Genomic DNA, 16,165 nt, shown 5'->3' with positions numbered 1-16,165 from the left:
TCATGTTCTTCCCCTCCATTCCAAGTGCCAGTTTTCATAAGACCTGCAGAAATTTAAGTGTATTTCAGCTGTATCATAGAATATACTACCACTATGGTCTATGCACAGGTTACTAGGCGTAAAGACCACCACTCAGAACACAGAATGTATTGACTTCACGAGACAAGGTTTTGGTAGCAGTGGGACTACAGAGGTGGCTTCTTTGAGAAGCTGCTAGAAGCTTCTCCCTATACCTGACACACAGTGCCAGCCAGCTTCAATACAGACCTGTCACTGGCCAAGGCTAACAGTGATGGTGGAAGCACATCTGTGATAATGTGTTTAATAAAGAGGAAAAAACCACCTCTGCACAGCAGCAGCCAGAAGACAGGAGTCTGACAGGCGAATGAGACAGAAACAACTCTGGAGACACCACCGCCAGTGAGGAAAGAGGGAGAGGAAGTGCTCTAAATGCCAGAGCTGAGATTCCCCTGCAGCCTGAGGTGAAGACCATGACGAGAAAAGCTGTCCCCCTGCAGCTCAAGGTTAATAACAGAGCAAATATAGTCCCCTCAGCCCATGGAGGAGCCCATGCTGGAGCAGGTGGATGCCCAAAGGAGGCTGTAGGAAGCCCACACTGGAGCAGGCTCCTGGCAGGACCTGTGGACCCATGGACAGAAGAGCCCATGTCAGAGCACATTTGCTGTCAGAACTTGTGACCCTGTGGGGAATCCACATTGTAGCAGTCTGTTTCTGAAGGACTACACCCCATGGAAGGGACTCATGCTGGAGCCAATTCATGAAGAAGTGCAGCCTGTGGTAAGGACTTGCATTGGAGATGTTCATGGAGAACTGTCTCACATGAAAGGGATCCAACACAGGAGTAGGAGAAGAGTGCACCAAGTCCTGCCCCTGAGTTGGAAAGAGTAGCTGAGACAGTGTGCGATGAACTGATTAAAACCCCCTTCTTTCATCCCCCTGCACTGCTGCAGGGGAGAAGACAGAAAATAAGGTGTGAAGTTGAGCCCAGGAAGAAAGGGAGATGGTTTTAGTTTGTATTATCTTACTCTGATATAATTGGTAACAAATTGAACTAGATTCTCCAAGTCCAGCCTGTTTTGCCAGTGACAGTAGTTAGTGAGTGACAGAATCACAGAATGGTAGGGATTGTAAGGGATCTCTACAGATCATCTAGTCCAAACCCCTGCAAAAAACCCTGGTTTTGAAAGTCTCCATAGAAGGACACTCCACAGCCTCTCTAGGCAGCCTGTTCCAGTGCCACAGCATCCTCAAAGTAAAGTTTTTTCTCCCTAAGCTCACGGGAAAACGGTGTTCTAGTTTGTACCCATTACCCCTTTTCCCATCATTGGCCACTAAGTAGAGCCCAGCCCCATCTTCACGACCTCCACCCTTTAGAGACTTGCATGCATTTGTAAGATCCCCTCTCAGCTGTCTTTTTCCCAGGACAAACAGCCCCAGGTCTCTTAGCCTCTCCTCCTAAGAGAGATGATCCAGTCCCCTGAGCATCACAGTTTCTCCCTGTCCTTGTCTCAGTCCATGAGCCTTTCATTATATTTTCTTACCCCTGTCCAGCTGAGGAGAGAGTGATACAGCAGCTTTAGTGGGCACCTGGCATCCAGAGAAGAGTCAACCAACCACACACATGCAAATGTTTGTTCTTATTAAAAATCCACAGCCACTCAGTGAAGTGCTCACTGTGCAAACCACCATGAAGTCTAGCATGTAAAACACCTCATGAACTCTACAAACACATCTGATGCTCTGTACTCCAATGACACTTAAGAAGTATTTAAGTGTTACAAGGATACATGAATATGGTGCAGGCATTCTACACATACTCTGTACCAGGCTTTTATTTGACAAAGGCCTTAAAAAAGGGGTACAACCAGGGTACTTCTTCAATTCCTCACAGCAACAGATTCCTTGCAATGCAGTTCACTCATCTTCTAAGTTCTCTATAACGCTTTAGATATTTCTATTAACAAAAAAGTTAAATTAGAAGTAAAAGAAGAGTCCTTCTGATCTCATAGATATACTGCACATCCTCAAACATCCCATCTTCATTAATTCTAATACATTACACTACCTTAAAATAACCTCAAAGCAACTTGCCAAGCCCCTTAAAAATGAGTTATGTCATTACCCACAATATTATCTGCGGAAGAATTTAATTCACCCAGAGGCCAGTGTATCATGAAACCATCAGATAAGTACTACATAGAGTGTTTAAAAACTAGCAGGAATGATGATTCTTTTTTTAAACAGACATATTAATATAATTAATTATAAAATGTCTTTTAATTTATTATCAAATCCACTTACTCTGTCATACTTGGCAACTATCTCTGCTCGTTCTTGGGCAAGCTTGATAGCAGCATCCTGCTCAGCATCTGCACCTGTGGAGAATTAAAATAACACTGTTCAGATTCTATCTCTTGTGAACAAAGAGTTGAACCTAAATACATGGAAAATAAACTTCAGAGAGACTACTTACATGGAGAATTGGCAAAACAATTGTACCAAAGCAAAATATGACCTTGGTGCATGTCTTGAATACTGTTCAGATTAAAACACAATAATTGGATGGTATCCCAATTGCTGAGTTTAGAATGTTCCAAATTTTCCACCAAAAAAGCAGATACTTAATAATGTCAAAAAAAATAATACCCCACAGCCCACTAACTGAAAGACTGAAGAAAGCCAATTACATAAACATTTACATAGTCTAAAAAAGATGAAATACACACTACTGGTTTAAAATCAAAGTGTGAACTGTTTACAAGATTTGTAGAGAGGGATTAGAATACCAATGAATGCTGAAGTAGTACTGCATGGCTCTCAGTCTATCTACATTAAGAGAGGTGCTTCAGAGCTCTGATCCTTTTTTTATTTGCTCTCCTCTGGACCTGCTCCATCAGGTCCATGTCCTTCTTGTGTTGAGGGCCCCAGAGCCTGACACAGTACTCCAGGTGAGATCTCACCAGAACAGAGTGGCAGAATCCTCTCTTTCGGTCTGCAGCCCATCTTTCTTCTGAAGCAGCCCAGGATGTGATTTGCCTTCTGGGCTGCAAGTGCACCTTGTTGGCTCATGCTCAGCTTTTCATCCACCAGTACCCCCAAGTCCTTTTCCACAGGGCTGCTCTCTCTAGTTTCTCTTCAGATCATACAAATCTTTTGCCTTTTACTAAAGATTTCCATGGAGAGGAACAAGTACAAGTGTCGATGAATTTCTGACTCTTCACTTCGGTGTTTTGGGTTTTTTTTAAATAGTGTGGCCAGCAGGAGCAGGGAGGTCATTCTGCCCCTGTACTCAGCACTGGTTAGGCCACACCTTGAGTCCTGGGTCCAGTTCTGGGCCCCTCAGTTTAGGAAAAATATTGAGTTGCTGGAACATGTCCAGAGAAGGGCAACAAAGCTGGGGAGAGGTTTGGAACACAAGCCTTATGAGGAGAAGCTTAGGGAGCTGGGTTGCTTAGCCTGGAGAAGAGGCTCAGGGGATACCTTATTGCTGTCTGCAACTACCTGAAGGAAGGTTGTAGCCAGGTGGGGGCTGGTCTCTTCTCCCCGGCAACCAGCACCAGAACAAGAGGACACAGTCTCAGGCTGCAGCAGGGGAGGTTTAGGCTGGATGTTAGCAAAAACCTCTTCACAGAAAGTGATTGGCCATTGGAATGGGCTTCCCAGGGAGGCGATGGAGACACTGTCACTGGAGGTGTTTAAGAGGAGAGTGGATTGGTGCCATGGTTTAGTTGGTAAGACGATATTGTGTGATAGGTTAGACTTGATGATCTCAAAGATCTTTTCCAACCTGGTTAATTCTATTTTATTCTCTATCACATCAACTCCCAGCCTATATTGATAATGGAGACTGCCCTAACCCAGATGCACCTTATGATGCTCACAAGTTTCATGAACCTCATGAGGTGTACCCAGGCCCAATTCTCCAGCTTGTCCAGGTCCCCCTGGATGACATATTCCCTCTGGCATATTGACTTCACCTTGTTGTTATCTGCAAACCTGCTGAAGGTCCACTCAATCCCACTGTCTCTGTCACTGAAGAAGATATTAGTCAACACTGGTCCCAGTACATCCCTTCTCACCCATCTTCATCAGGACATCAAGCCATTGACCACTATCCTCTGTATGCAACCACCTAGCCAATTCCTTATCCATCTCTCTCCAACTTAAAGAGGAAGCAGAAAGGCACATACTCAATGCTACGCTATTCTGCATGCATTCAGCACCACACATTCCCCAACACAATTACAACAATGTGCTTTTTATCCTTTACTAGTGGACATCCTATACCTACTAAAATGGCAACATCCACTAAAGCTAACAAATCTACACTGACACAAAACAGTGGATGAAGCCCAGTGTTACTTTGAAAGTGAGAAGGTAAAGGAACCACAGTAAAAAAGTGAATTGCATTTTCTTTTCTAATTCACAAAGAGACCTGTTCTTACTGCAAGGGTTTTTTACAAGTGAACTTTATGCTTGCTTCAGAAGCTGACATTCCTTCAGAGAATTCAAGTACTCAGTAATCTTAATCTTCATATCTCCAATGGAGAAATGTCAGAGAAAAGTTTGTGTAAAGTACAACTGCTGCTGGGCTTCAAGAAATGGCAATAAAAAAATATTCTATCACTATCTTCCCAGTAAAAAAGAGATTAGATTTGATTTGAAAGTGTGCCTGAATAGCAAGCAGTCAACACTGCAATACAGAGCAGTCAATACATTTTTCATTAACAGAATTTAAAAAAAAACAAACAGATTATTACATTTAAATAAAAGTGCGCTCAAAAGGAGATGAGCATCTCCTCAATAGCACTGATAGAATAAATGGCAAAAGTTGCTTGCAACAATGCAAAACTGTATTTGAACCAGAAGGTGAGTCCTGACATGCTGAGAAGGTGACCACAGTTTTACCTTCCCATCCTCTGCATAAGTAACACATGAATCCAAGTTTGGTATGTTCTATTCCTCATGACAATTCAATTACATCTAGCATGGAAATTATCATATTCATTGCCTTTAAAGTAATCCTCTTCACTCTCTGCCAGAATCATCTTAACCTTCAAGCTGCACTGAGATAGTTTCTTATTACATTAATCTACCCATATTGAACTCTGAAAACAGCTTGAAACAGGGACAAGAGGTTATATTTTGGCAGATAAGCATAAAATGTTATTTTTCTTCCAAGTGGAATTATTTAAATACCTCCAAGTTAAAAATTACACAATGATTCCTGATAAAGCAATAGCTAAATATGAGCACAAGACAAAATCTTCATGAAATACCTTCCTAGGCATAAAAATAGAGCAGTACAGAACTGAAGACAAACAACTGGTATTTAAAAATCTTACCAGTTTTATTCAGTAAATCTTATCTCACCGAAAGCAGTTATGATGTGAAACAAGTATGATTCAGGTTTCTAATTAAAAATTGACATTGCAGATGACCAACACCACGTCATACAGGAAACTATGCAATCTCAGATAAAGCTGATGTTAGTATACAGTCAGTTAACTGGTACAGAGAACTGGTTTTGACTAAAAACTGAGAAAATATGTTATCAACAAGTTGTTGATAAAATCTGCCAATAATGGCATGCTAAAGACTGCATTTATGGCTCCTCAAAAATTGGGCAGATGTACAAGGTGCAACAATCCTGCCAATGGCGCAATAAGACACACACAGCTTTTGAAAAATCATAGGAAGAAAATCCAGGAATAAACTTTTCTGAATAGTTAGTCTGACACACAACATTCTCCCCTTAGAGAGTACTTTCGTGCTTTCCCCTTATGACTCCATCATGCTAACTTGTTTTCTGTATTTACAAATTCTACAAGTTTACAGGTTTTGGAAAGCAGCATGCACAGGAACTGAGGCATTGATACACCCAGAAAAACTGAACAGAAAATCCCTATCTGCAATGACATGAAAAAGTACTGATACAACAACCAGATTACTGCTCCTCTGCTAACCTCCACTCCTTAGTGGACATGGAGGAGAATATTGTAACTAAAGATGAGGAAAAGGCAGAAGTACTTAACACCTTCTGGACAACTGGTCCCCTGAGTTGGCAGTTGGAGTCAGGGAGCAGTGTAGTTCCACTGTAATCCAGAAGGAAGTAGTTAGAGACCTGTTCAGATACTTGGATCCCCATGGGACCAGATGGGATCCATCCTAGGGTGCTGAGAGAGCTGGCAGTTGAGCTGGCCAAGCAGCTCTCCATCATTTTTCAACAGTCCTGGCTCACTCGAGAGGTCCCAGATGACTGGAAGCTGGCCAACGTGGTGCCCATCTACAAGAAGGGCTGGAAGGAGGAACCAAGGGAATTACAGACCTGTCAGGCTGACCTCAGTGCCAGGCAAGATCATGGAACAGGTCATCTTGAGTGCAATCACACAGCACTTACAGGATGGCCAGGGGATCAGGCCCAGCCAGCATGGATTTAGGAAAGGCCTGACCAACCTGATCTCCTGCTATGATCAGGTGACCTGCCTGGTGGATGTGGGGAAGGCTCTGGTAGCCAGGTAGGGGTTGGTCTCTTCTCCCAGGAAACCACCAATAGAACAAGAAGAGCGAGTCTCAAGATGCACCAGGGGAGGTTTAGGTTGGATGTTAGGAAGTTGTTCACAGAAAGAGTTATTGGCCATTGGAATGGGCTGCCCAGGGAGGTGGTGGAGTCACCATCACTGGAGATGTTTGGAAGGAGACTGGATGAGGCACTTGGTGCCATGGTTTAGGTGCTAAGATGGTGTTGGGTGATAGGTTGGACTCAACCTCAAAGGTCTTTTCCAACCTGGTTAATTCTATTCTATTCTACTTTGAAATCAGATTGTCTTACTTGTCAGACTAGCAAACTGCTGGATTTAAACTTTCAAAAGGATACTTAAGGGTGGTACTGGAATTGGTCTCATTTTGCTACTCCCTGATTTTAAACTGCCAAATAGTCAAGCCTGCTAAATTAGACATCCATGGACTGCCATCATCCTGGCTAAGCAAGAGGAAAGCACTGTCTGGCATCATGTACTGTGTCCAGTTCTGGGCCCCTCGTTTTAGGAAGGATGTTGACTTGCTGGAGCGTGTCCAGAGAAGGGCAAAGCTGGTGAGGGGTTTGGAACACAAGCCCTATGAGGAGAGAAAGAGGGAGCTGGGGTTGCTTAGCCTGGAGAAGAGGAGACTCAGGGGTGACCTTATTGCTCTCTACAACTACCTGAAGGGAGGTTGTAGACAGGCGGAGGTTGGTCTCTTCTCCCAAGCAACCAGCACCAGAACAAGAGGACACAGTCTCAGGCTGCGCCAGGGGAGGTTTAGGCTGGAGGTTAGGAGGAAGTTCTACACAGAGAGAGTGATTGCCCATTGGAATGGGCTGCCCAAGGAGGTGGTGGAGTCGCCATCACTGGAGGTGTTCAGGAGGAGACTTCACAGGGCGCTGGTTGCATGGTTTAGTTGATTAGGTGGTGTTAGATGACAGATTGGACACGATCTTGAAGGTCTCTTCCAACCTGGTTTATTCTATTCTATTACATGCTGCCTTCCTTTGACACTCTATTAAGAGCCCCTCCAGTCATCAAAGAATTGGAAAAGGCACAATTTCTTCAGGAAGTGGTAATGGTATGTAAGAAAACTAAGTGACACAGGCAAAAAAAAATAAACTAGTCTTACACAAGGACACAAGTCTAATTAGTGGTCAGTATTTATTTTCTGAGAGAGGAAGTATGTCATCTTGAGGCGCCAGTATGACTTAGCCGTAGCAAATTTCCAGATGAATTCTGAGTATAATCCTGCTATTCATTATTAGGGGTCTCTTTGCATATCATAAATACATTTAAAACAAACCCCATATTTTTAAAGCTGGAGGTTTTGTAGATTTTTAATTCCCTCTCCAGTTCAGTCAGTGGATATAAGAATTGAAAAACATTTCGGTAAAACTGACAAACAGGCTTCTTAAAGAAACTTCACTGAGTGGAAACTCTCAGTTCCTACTAAACAGTTGCAAATCTTTGCAAATCTTGCAGCTTGCAAAGAACATTGGGGCAAACAGTTCATTATTCCAGAATTCTAGATTCTTTCAATCCTAAGGAAGAAAGGCAAGTGCAGTAAATTAAAGCAAGGAGGAACTAATAACATTAATAGACAAATGCGCACAAAAAATAATAGTGTCCTGCACTGCAATCTGCCCTTGCAATGAATGAAAGTCTAAATGGAAGGGACCAATTGCCATAAATGATATATATAATGCCAAAACCACAAATACAAGTGAAAACAAACACTACTGAAGAGAGAATAAGGATGTGCACTACAAGTAGATGTGAAAATTAAATTCTATCAGTAAACATTTTCTCAAGGACATCCATTTTTGCAAGAAAATGGGTACTGATGCATCACTGCAGTTCAACAAATCTGATCCAACTAAAGAAGAAATAATGCTGCCTTTCTGTCATCTTCTCCCTTTTGTTTCACAGAGAGAAATGGTAGCTGTAGATGTAGGCATCAACAGACACCAGAGAACCTTTGATCTAAGGTCCCTCTATCACCCACCTAAAATATGTTTTTTTGAAGTGAGGAGGAAAGCAAATGACACACACACACACACACAAAACAGTTGTCAGTAGCATATTTTTGCATTAATTTAAATTGCTAAACTAAACATTGAAGATCCTTCTTGCGGCCCCAGCAGTAACTCATTTTTCCAAAGTAAAGAAGGGGGAACTAGCATCACTATTCCTGCCATTTCCAGCAGCCATGGCATAGCTGCACAGCTTGACAGCCAGGAAGCAGCTCTGCTGCTCCTGGTCGAAGTGACTAACACCAACAGCCCATAGCTACACCTAGCTTTCATTGCACAGCCCGACAGAACTGAGCTGCTGCTGTGTGAGAAATTGCCTTAAGACAGTAAAATGCTGGTCTGACCCACAAGAAAAGCTTCTGTTCCTGGAGGTTCACCCAGGTGAACTCTGCCTAACCCTGCAGTGCTTCTAATCCTGTTCAGTAAAACACAGCATTTTAAAAAGTGATTTTCATCTGAACTCCACTGTACATGGCTCTCTAGTCCGTGCAAAAGTACTCATGCAACTTACAGAATGACCTTTGCAGTAACTCAAACTTACTAGCGATATTCTCCCTGAAGCAGCCCAGATGCTTATTTAGATACAGTACCTCACTTGGCAAAGGTAACAACAGCCAGGAACTAGCTCAAAATGAGTACCACTGAGAGCTTCAACATGTTCTTTACACATCTGGAAGGAGTGTGTAGGTAGAGAGTACACTATAGTGCAGCACAGGAAAGCACCTCTTCCAGATGTGCTATATAAATTTGAGTAGAATCATAGATTCATTTAATTCAGAAAAGATCTTTAAATACCATCAAGCCCAACCACAAACCTAAGACTGGCAAGTCCAACAGTAAACCATGTCCCTAAAAGTCTTATCTGTGCATATTTTAAACAGCTCCAGGAATGCTGATTCAGCCACTTCACCAGACATGCTTGACAACCCTTGTGGGTTGTCAACCAGGTAACGAGCAATAATTCACTGAGTTGCCAGTAGTAGTAGAGAGTTTTAGGTAGCTATAGAGAGCAATAAGGTTTCCCTTCAGTTGCCTCTTCTTCAGCCTAAAGAACCCCAATTCCTTCAGCTGCTCCTCATCAGACTTGTGCACTAGACCCCTTGCCAAGTTTTTTGCTCTTAAAAAGCTCCCACACTGGCCTGTCTTTCGCAAAGTGAGTGGCCCAAAACTAAACACAGTATTTGAGGTGTGGCCTCACCAGAGCCCAGTACAGGGCTGTCTTGGCCACCTGGGAACACTGACTGGTTATTTCAGCCAGCTGTTAATCTACACTCTTAGAAGCAATGCCTCTTCTTTCTGTGTGCCTGACAGTCAGTACACTAGCAGCATCTTGTGTAATCTTATCCCAAATTCTGAAAAGGAGATTTCTCCCTTTTTGTGTTCTTTGACCCATCACCAACATCTCAACAGCGGAGCAGCCTAAAAACCCTAAAGACTTGAACATGTTAATTTGTTTTCCATTACTTCAACTCAAATTCTTGCTTGTTTGTACATTACACATTCCACTGTACAAAGAGCTGCACTGGCACAAATTCCTGTCTGCAGGCACTACCACCAGCTGCTACACATCTACACATTCAAAGCACACAGCAGAGCAATAAACAAAACATTTTGTAAGTCTCTGGTCATATCAGAAAGTCCCTTTAATACCCAGTCTGTTTATTTTCCTTTCAGTCCATTCCCATAAACAATGAAATAAAAGCTATGACGTGCACTTAATAGTATTTTATTATGGGTAGGCGACATTCAAAAGCAGAAAGCTTGGTAAATACCTGCATGTATTTATGAAACCTGCTCAGAACAAAAGATCAAGCATCATTTCTTAGGCTATTTTTCTCTTCACACAGAGGGAAAAAAAAAAAAATTAACATAAAGTGAAATAGTCAGTTAGAAAAGTAATCCCTTTTACATAACAACACTTTCTCCTCAGGAAAACAGTATTTCTAGAAGTTAACTGAGATACATTTCTTCCACCATTAAAAATTATTACAAAATTATCTATCTTAATGGTGTTAAGTGTTTAAAACTCAGAGTTATTGCTAATCTGGAATCAGAGAGAAGTAAAACAACACATGACACAAACAATTAAAGACCAGTACATAAAATAAAACAACAATTTTACCAGTCTTTGGATTGTGATTTTCTGTCCAGTCCTTGTAAAGCTCCGGTTTAGTCTTCATGAAGCAAATCAGTTTTTTTCTAGACCATATTATAAATCAGTTTATCAAAAATGAATGAGTGAAAGTTCTCCTCCTCCACTTGCAGCATTTGCTCCACGTAACTGAGCCACTTGACATGCTCTTTCTTTATCAAGACATGGCCCCTCTACAGTAACAGGGGCTGCAGACACTCTAACAAAGATGCCATTTGTTAGCAAGAAGTGTCATGCAGGCACCATGCTCGTGTTCCAGTGCAGCCCACAGCCCTGCATTCCAGCTAATAATAAACAAGAGGATTTGAACAAACAGCCTCAGAGAACGCAGCTCCCGCAACATCACTGTTATGCTCTGGGGTAAGAATTCTTACTGGTATTCACCAAGTGGTGCAGGAAGAGCACCTTATTTAAAGAACTTATTACAAATGGGGCCTGAAGTACCATATTTCGAGTCTATTACTTAAGAAACTATGAAATCAAGTCACCCTACAATTAGAGTTTAGATTTCTGTAACTCTTTGGCATTCTCTACTTACAGGATGGAGATTTTATGTGGGTTTTTTTAGTACTCTCTTATCATTCAGGGTATCTTAGGGACTTGATACACCTAGCATGTCTGGAGTTGACAAGAACATTTTCACTGATATGAGTGTAAAAATTCAAGATTTAATATAGGCAAAATTCACCTGCATCCTCAAAACCTGAAAAATGTATCTCTCCATCAAATATTCAAGGCACATCAAGCCACTCTCCTTCACAGACTTGCATCCCCACACATGCTCTCTCAAGCAAGGTGTCAGCTGCTATGCAATGCTCACAGCCAGAAATCAGCCAATTCCATTTCTTAACCTAAGCATGTCAGAGCACACATGCTACCAGACCTGACTTGGAAGACTTGAGTGGGCCTCCAACTTTTTGTGACACCAACAGAAAGATCACTGAGAATGTCCAGACTGGGGAAGAAAAACCTTAGGGGAACCTTATCAGTAGACATAAGTACCTGATTGGAGAGTACTAAGAAGACAGAGCCAGGCTTTTTTTTTTTTTTGGTGGTGCCCAGTGACAAAACCTGAGGCAACGGGCACTGGAGATTCCCTCTGAACAGCAGGAAACACTTTGTCACCATCATGGTGACTGAGCACTAGCATAGGGTAGCCATGAAGTCATCAGCCTTGGAGATACTCAAAAGCCATCTGGACATGGTCCTGGGCAACTAGCTCTGTGCTGCTCTGGTGGAGCAAGGGGTTGAGACAAGATGACCTCCAGACTCTGCTCCTTTCCATCTCAATCATTCTGTGGTTTCCTTGCACCCTGAAAAGTGTTAAAATGCCAGGAACAGCAGATATGATCAAGTGTGTTGGACTATTCTTTTTTTCCCTAAGGACTGAAAAAAAAAAAGTTCCTTCAATTGTTTTAATCTTCCTCCCCATATTGCCTGGCAGAGCACTGAACCTGGAAATGAGCTCTTTTGTCTTTACCACTGATTACTACTCATGGATCCTACCCAATCCAAGGTGTCAATAGTTTAGTCTAGGGAGTCAGTTTGAGTTTAGACTGAGCTACTGTAATATCCACCACAAAAGCTGCATTTTCTTACTGCTGATATTCTGAACACAGCAGTAACCCTGCTGTACAACATTCAACTTACATTTTTAACGTAACTACTGCACTGGTTTTGTAACATCAACTACTTTCTGCTGCCTTACCTGAGAGTGCATTTGTGGAGGAAGAAACAACCCACCCACAAGCGCTCATTTCAGGTTAACCCTCTCAGATATCTTACCACCTGAAGTCAGTCTGCTTTTTAACATTGCTGGTACTATTCTACTACACAGTATCCTCAAGCAGCAGTAAGCTAAAAGCAGTATTACACTGATATTTTTCTTATGTCTTTAATTGGTTTTCAAGTTTAGCATATCTGGTTTTGTAGGTGTTTTCAAGTAAAGATATACAGAGAAAAAAACAAAGGAAGATTTGGCTTAATTGAAATCTTTCTCTATTCAGACCAAAAAAAGCCCACAAAAAGCAGATGAGGGTGGAGTAAAACTACCTGTGAAAAATCAGTATAATCCACTATGCTCTGCATCAAAAACACTCCATTCCAACAGCAAAACACAAGCACTCTCCAACCCTCCTCCTTAATAACCAACATTCCTTCAGAGTAGAACCTGTTGGCATTTTAGTTCACAAGGAGTAGTAGGTGAAAGATATGAAAGTAAGGGTTTAACTTTCTTAAATAAACATGACTGAACTCTCATCTTACTGAAAAAAGCAAGTTTCACTACAGCAGAATGCTTGCAGTTCTGCAACAACCCCTCTGCGACACTGCACAGCCACTTGTCGATAATGGTCACTTTGGAAGTCAGTATAATTAACTGCTACAGAAAAAACCTCTTGAAGCAATTTTAAAATGATCCCCAAGGGATTCAAAGCAAGAGCAGGGAAGCCAAAGCAGCCCTGCTAAGGAATATTCTACATAGAAAGCTTATGACAAAACATGATGTTAGGATTTAGGACTCTAATATATATTGCAAAGAATTTAAATCACTCTTCCTAACTTGCTTTTAATCAGCAATTGACTGAAGGGCTGACAGGAACTCAGATAATATTAAACAGTTATTGCAAAATGTCTATTAGTTTAGTTTTAATAACACAGCCTTGCTAACAGATATTTGTTAAAGCACAGAGAGAACAGAACTCAGAATAAACCAGCAATAAAACAGAAAAGGAACATAATAAATCATCAAGTTGTGTTTTATTTGATTTAGTCTTGATCTGCAATTATTTTTTGTATGTGTTTCACATAAATAAGTACATCTTAAAATGAAATCATCTCCATCAACTAAGCCTACAACTAACCCACCTGGAAGCTGCAGCTTGAATGCTCCTGTCATCACCTTGCTATTAAGTCTTATGAATGTTCCCACAAGGGTTACAAAGTGGAGTGACGAGAACTGGCAGAGATCTACTGTAATTCCATCTTACCAAGTGTGTGCAAGCACAAGCCAGAAGATAATTAATTTGCTGAAGGTTACCATAATCAGTTGCAAAGCCAGAAAAAAATGTATTTACTAATTTGTGATGAGACACTGAAAAGCCTCATTTTGAACAATGGTCCTTTCCTTAAAGAAAAAAATCCCAACACACACGCCATCCTCCTGCCCAGAACTCTCTCACCACAATGCAAAACACTTATGGTAGCTCTTAAATGACCTAAATGTAAAGACCTAGACTGGGTATAATTTGGGGTTTGCCAGCACAAAGATTGGTCTGACTTGTGCAACAGCTAATGCCTTATGTCTAAACTTAAGTCATCCTTTGTTCTCCTTCTCAAGGGTGTAGGTGGCATCTGGCCTTTTCACTAGTTTATTACTATTTTTCTCTTTCCTCACTGCTATGAAAGAGCAGCATTATGACTATCATGAAGTGGTCATTCACCTATACACTTTGCCTTTAAGGAGATGTAAATACTAATGCTGATTTAAGAAATGTCAGCCCTACAAACAGCTGCTCAAGTGGTGATCAGATAAGATTTGCATTCTCACTGTTCAAGGAGATGGAGAAAGCTTTGTTTCTGTAACACATTATAAACCAACAGACAAGAAATGACAAAGACATGGTCTTCATGGAAAAACACGGGAAGTTTTCTACTACTCAAATTATTTTACAGTCTTCCACCAAAGATTAAACTCCCACACTCCCCTTGAAATCCACGACCTTTCCCAGTACTAGTCCTAGCCTTTATGTCTTAATAAAATTTGCTGCAAATCAGCTGCTGTATTGGCAAGTAAAAGCAGCATTAATGAAGGGGTTTTACCCTCAAACTAAACGAAGTCAGCTAATCCACACTAGCACCTTTTCAGGTGTTGATTATGATTTTTAAGCAAATTTAGCTGAAAACACTGATTTTGTGCTCCCTTGTACTTTAGAAGTATATTATGTTTGAAGTCCCCAAAGGCTTTTGGAAACTAAAACACCTCTTCTGCAACTGACTCTACTCATACTTCTTTTAACCATGACAGGTTGCTAAACATGCAAGCAAAACCATCTTTCAGCAAGGCTGAATACAACAGTTCTCTGCCATAAATTTCCTCTTCAATTTCCCCATGCCATACATCAGGAGGACATGTAAAAATAATTTTCCCCAGCAACATAAATCTTTTTTTTTTTACATTATCTGAAAGTCTGACACCATTTCAGACATAATTTCAGATTTCCTGTGTTGTACATATTCATTAATAGTAGATGGTGGATGTTTGCACAGAACTGATTTGCAGTATCAATTTAAACAGTAAAATGGTTCTAATATTTCAGATTCTGACACAAGCCAGAACATTTCACAAGAAGTTATGCTTCTCACAGATATATTTAAGTAGTCAGATGCCACATTCCACTAATTATGTTGTCTCCCAATTAATCATTTTTATCTCTGCATTAGTCAAAATTAATGAAGCAAACAATAATTATACTTTTAAATTCCACATTCATGATGTGAAGTCTATTCCCAGCTTAAAGCATCTCCAAAATAACTTCCACACATACTGTGGAAAAAGCTTTTCAGAGAGGCTCTTCATTTTTGAGGAACCTCTTTCCTTCCCTCTCTAGGGCTAGAGAAAAGTTCTCTACTTATAAAAGTTTCATCTGTAGGTCTGTCATTTTGCTGGCTAAAATTAAAAAGTTTGCTTCTCTACACAGACAATCTTTGTGTTCCTCTACACAGTGCAACTCATTTAATTACACAGTCAATTTAGCTGATTATAACAGGAAGAAAAGGAGGGTTTGTTTTTGTAATAGATGTTATTCCACCCGTTAATAAGACTAAGAAGCTCCAGCTCAGAAAAATGGCAGCACTGACTCGAGGTGGCAGGATTAAAACTGCACCAGCATCATGGGGAAGAAGAAAACTGCTCTTGAGCAGCCTAGTGACCACAAGCTATAAGCTCTTGACATTTTGTTGTTGCTCAGTTCACAGGCTGCTGAAACCTCACTGGACTTTGAATGGGTCTGCAAATAAGCACTGGATGAGCAGTTACTGACAATACCAGCTATTATCAGCTGCACAGATATTATCATATTTTTCTGTCTTCTCTTGGAATAGGTATCATCAAATAGCGAGAGATAAATCCTTCCCCAAAAGTGTGAGAAAAACAGTGTCCAGCCTCCATTCACACTTCAACTTATGTCACCCAGATGCCATGAAAACGTGCAGCGTCTCCATGGGGATACCTCAGGTTTTGTGCTGACAGTTTAAGCTCAGTTTCACCCTGCTACATAGATGGAAAATAAAATCTAAAATACTGTAAATGTTCTGGCAGGATGAAAAAGCATTCCCCCCTCCCTTTATTCCAGCAAAAGCACATTACCCTAGTTACTATAGGCTCTTGGAATCCATATCATGCAGTGTGGATCTAAGATGTCCCTCCACCTGCCACT

At 41.2% G+C, this 16,165-nt stretch overlaps 1 protein-coding gene and 1 non-coding gene across 7 annotated transcripts in view; one reads left to right on the top strand and one right to left on the bottom strand.

Moving 5' to 3' along the window:
* Nucleotides 1-16,165, bottom strand: part of USP6NL (USP6 N-terminal like) — a 141,332-nt gene that overhangs the window by 79,087 nt on the left and 46,080 nt on the right. For 5 of the 6 annotated variants that reach the window (XM_068168558.1, XM_068168543.1, XM_068168549.1 and 2 more), the window contains exon 3: nucleotides 2,323-2,396. In XM_068168558.1, coding sequence (XP_068024659.1) covers nucleotides 2,323-2,396 — 74 coding nt within the window. Of the gene's footprint in view, nucleotides 1-2,322; nucleotides 2,397-10,700; nucleotides 10,798-16,165 lie in introns of those variants that run through there. The other variant, XM_068168539.1, reaches the window with a different exon arrangement.
* Nucleotides 3,141-3,255, top strand: LOC137461145 (U5 spliceosomal RNA). Its single transcript, XR_010993252.1, has one exon. It is a non-coding gene; the product is annotated as a U5 spliceosomal RNA (small nuclear RNA).

This window comes from Melanerpes formicivorus, unplaced genomic scaffold (assembly GCF_026170545.1).
Source record: "Melanerpes formicivorus ecotype bairdi unplaced genomic scaffold, bMelFor1.0.p_v2 SCAF_3, whole genome shotgun sequence".
In the NCBI taxonomy this organism is placed as follows: Eukaryota; Metazoa; Chordata; class Aves; order Piciformes; family Picidae; genus Melanerpes; species Melanerpes formicivorus.
Note: the sequence above shows the minus strand (reverse complement) of the source record. Positions and strands in the feature narration are given on the sequence as shown.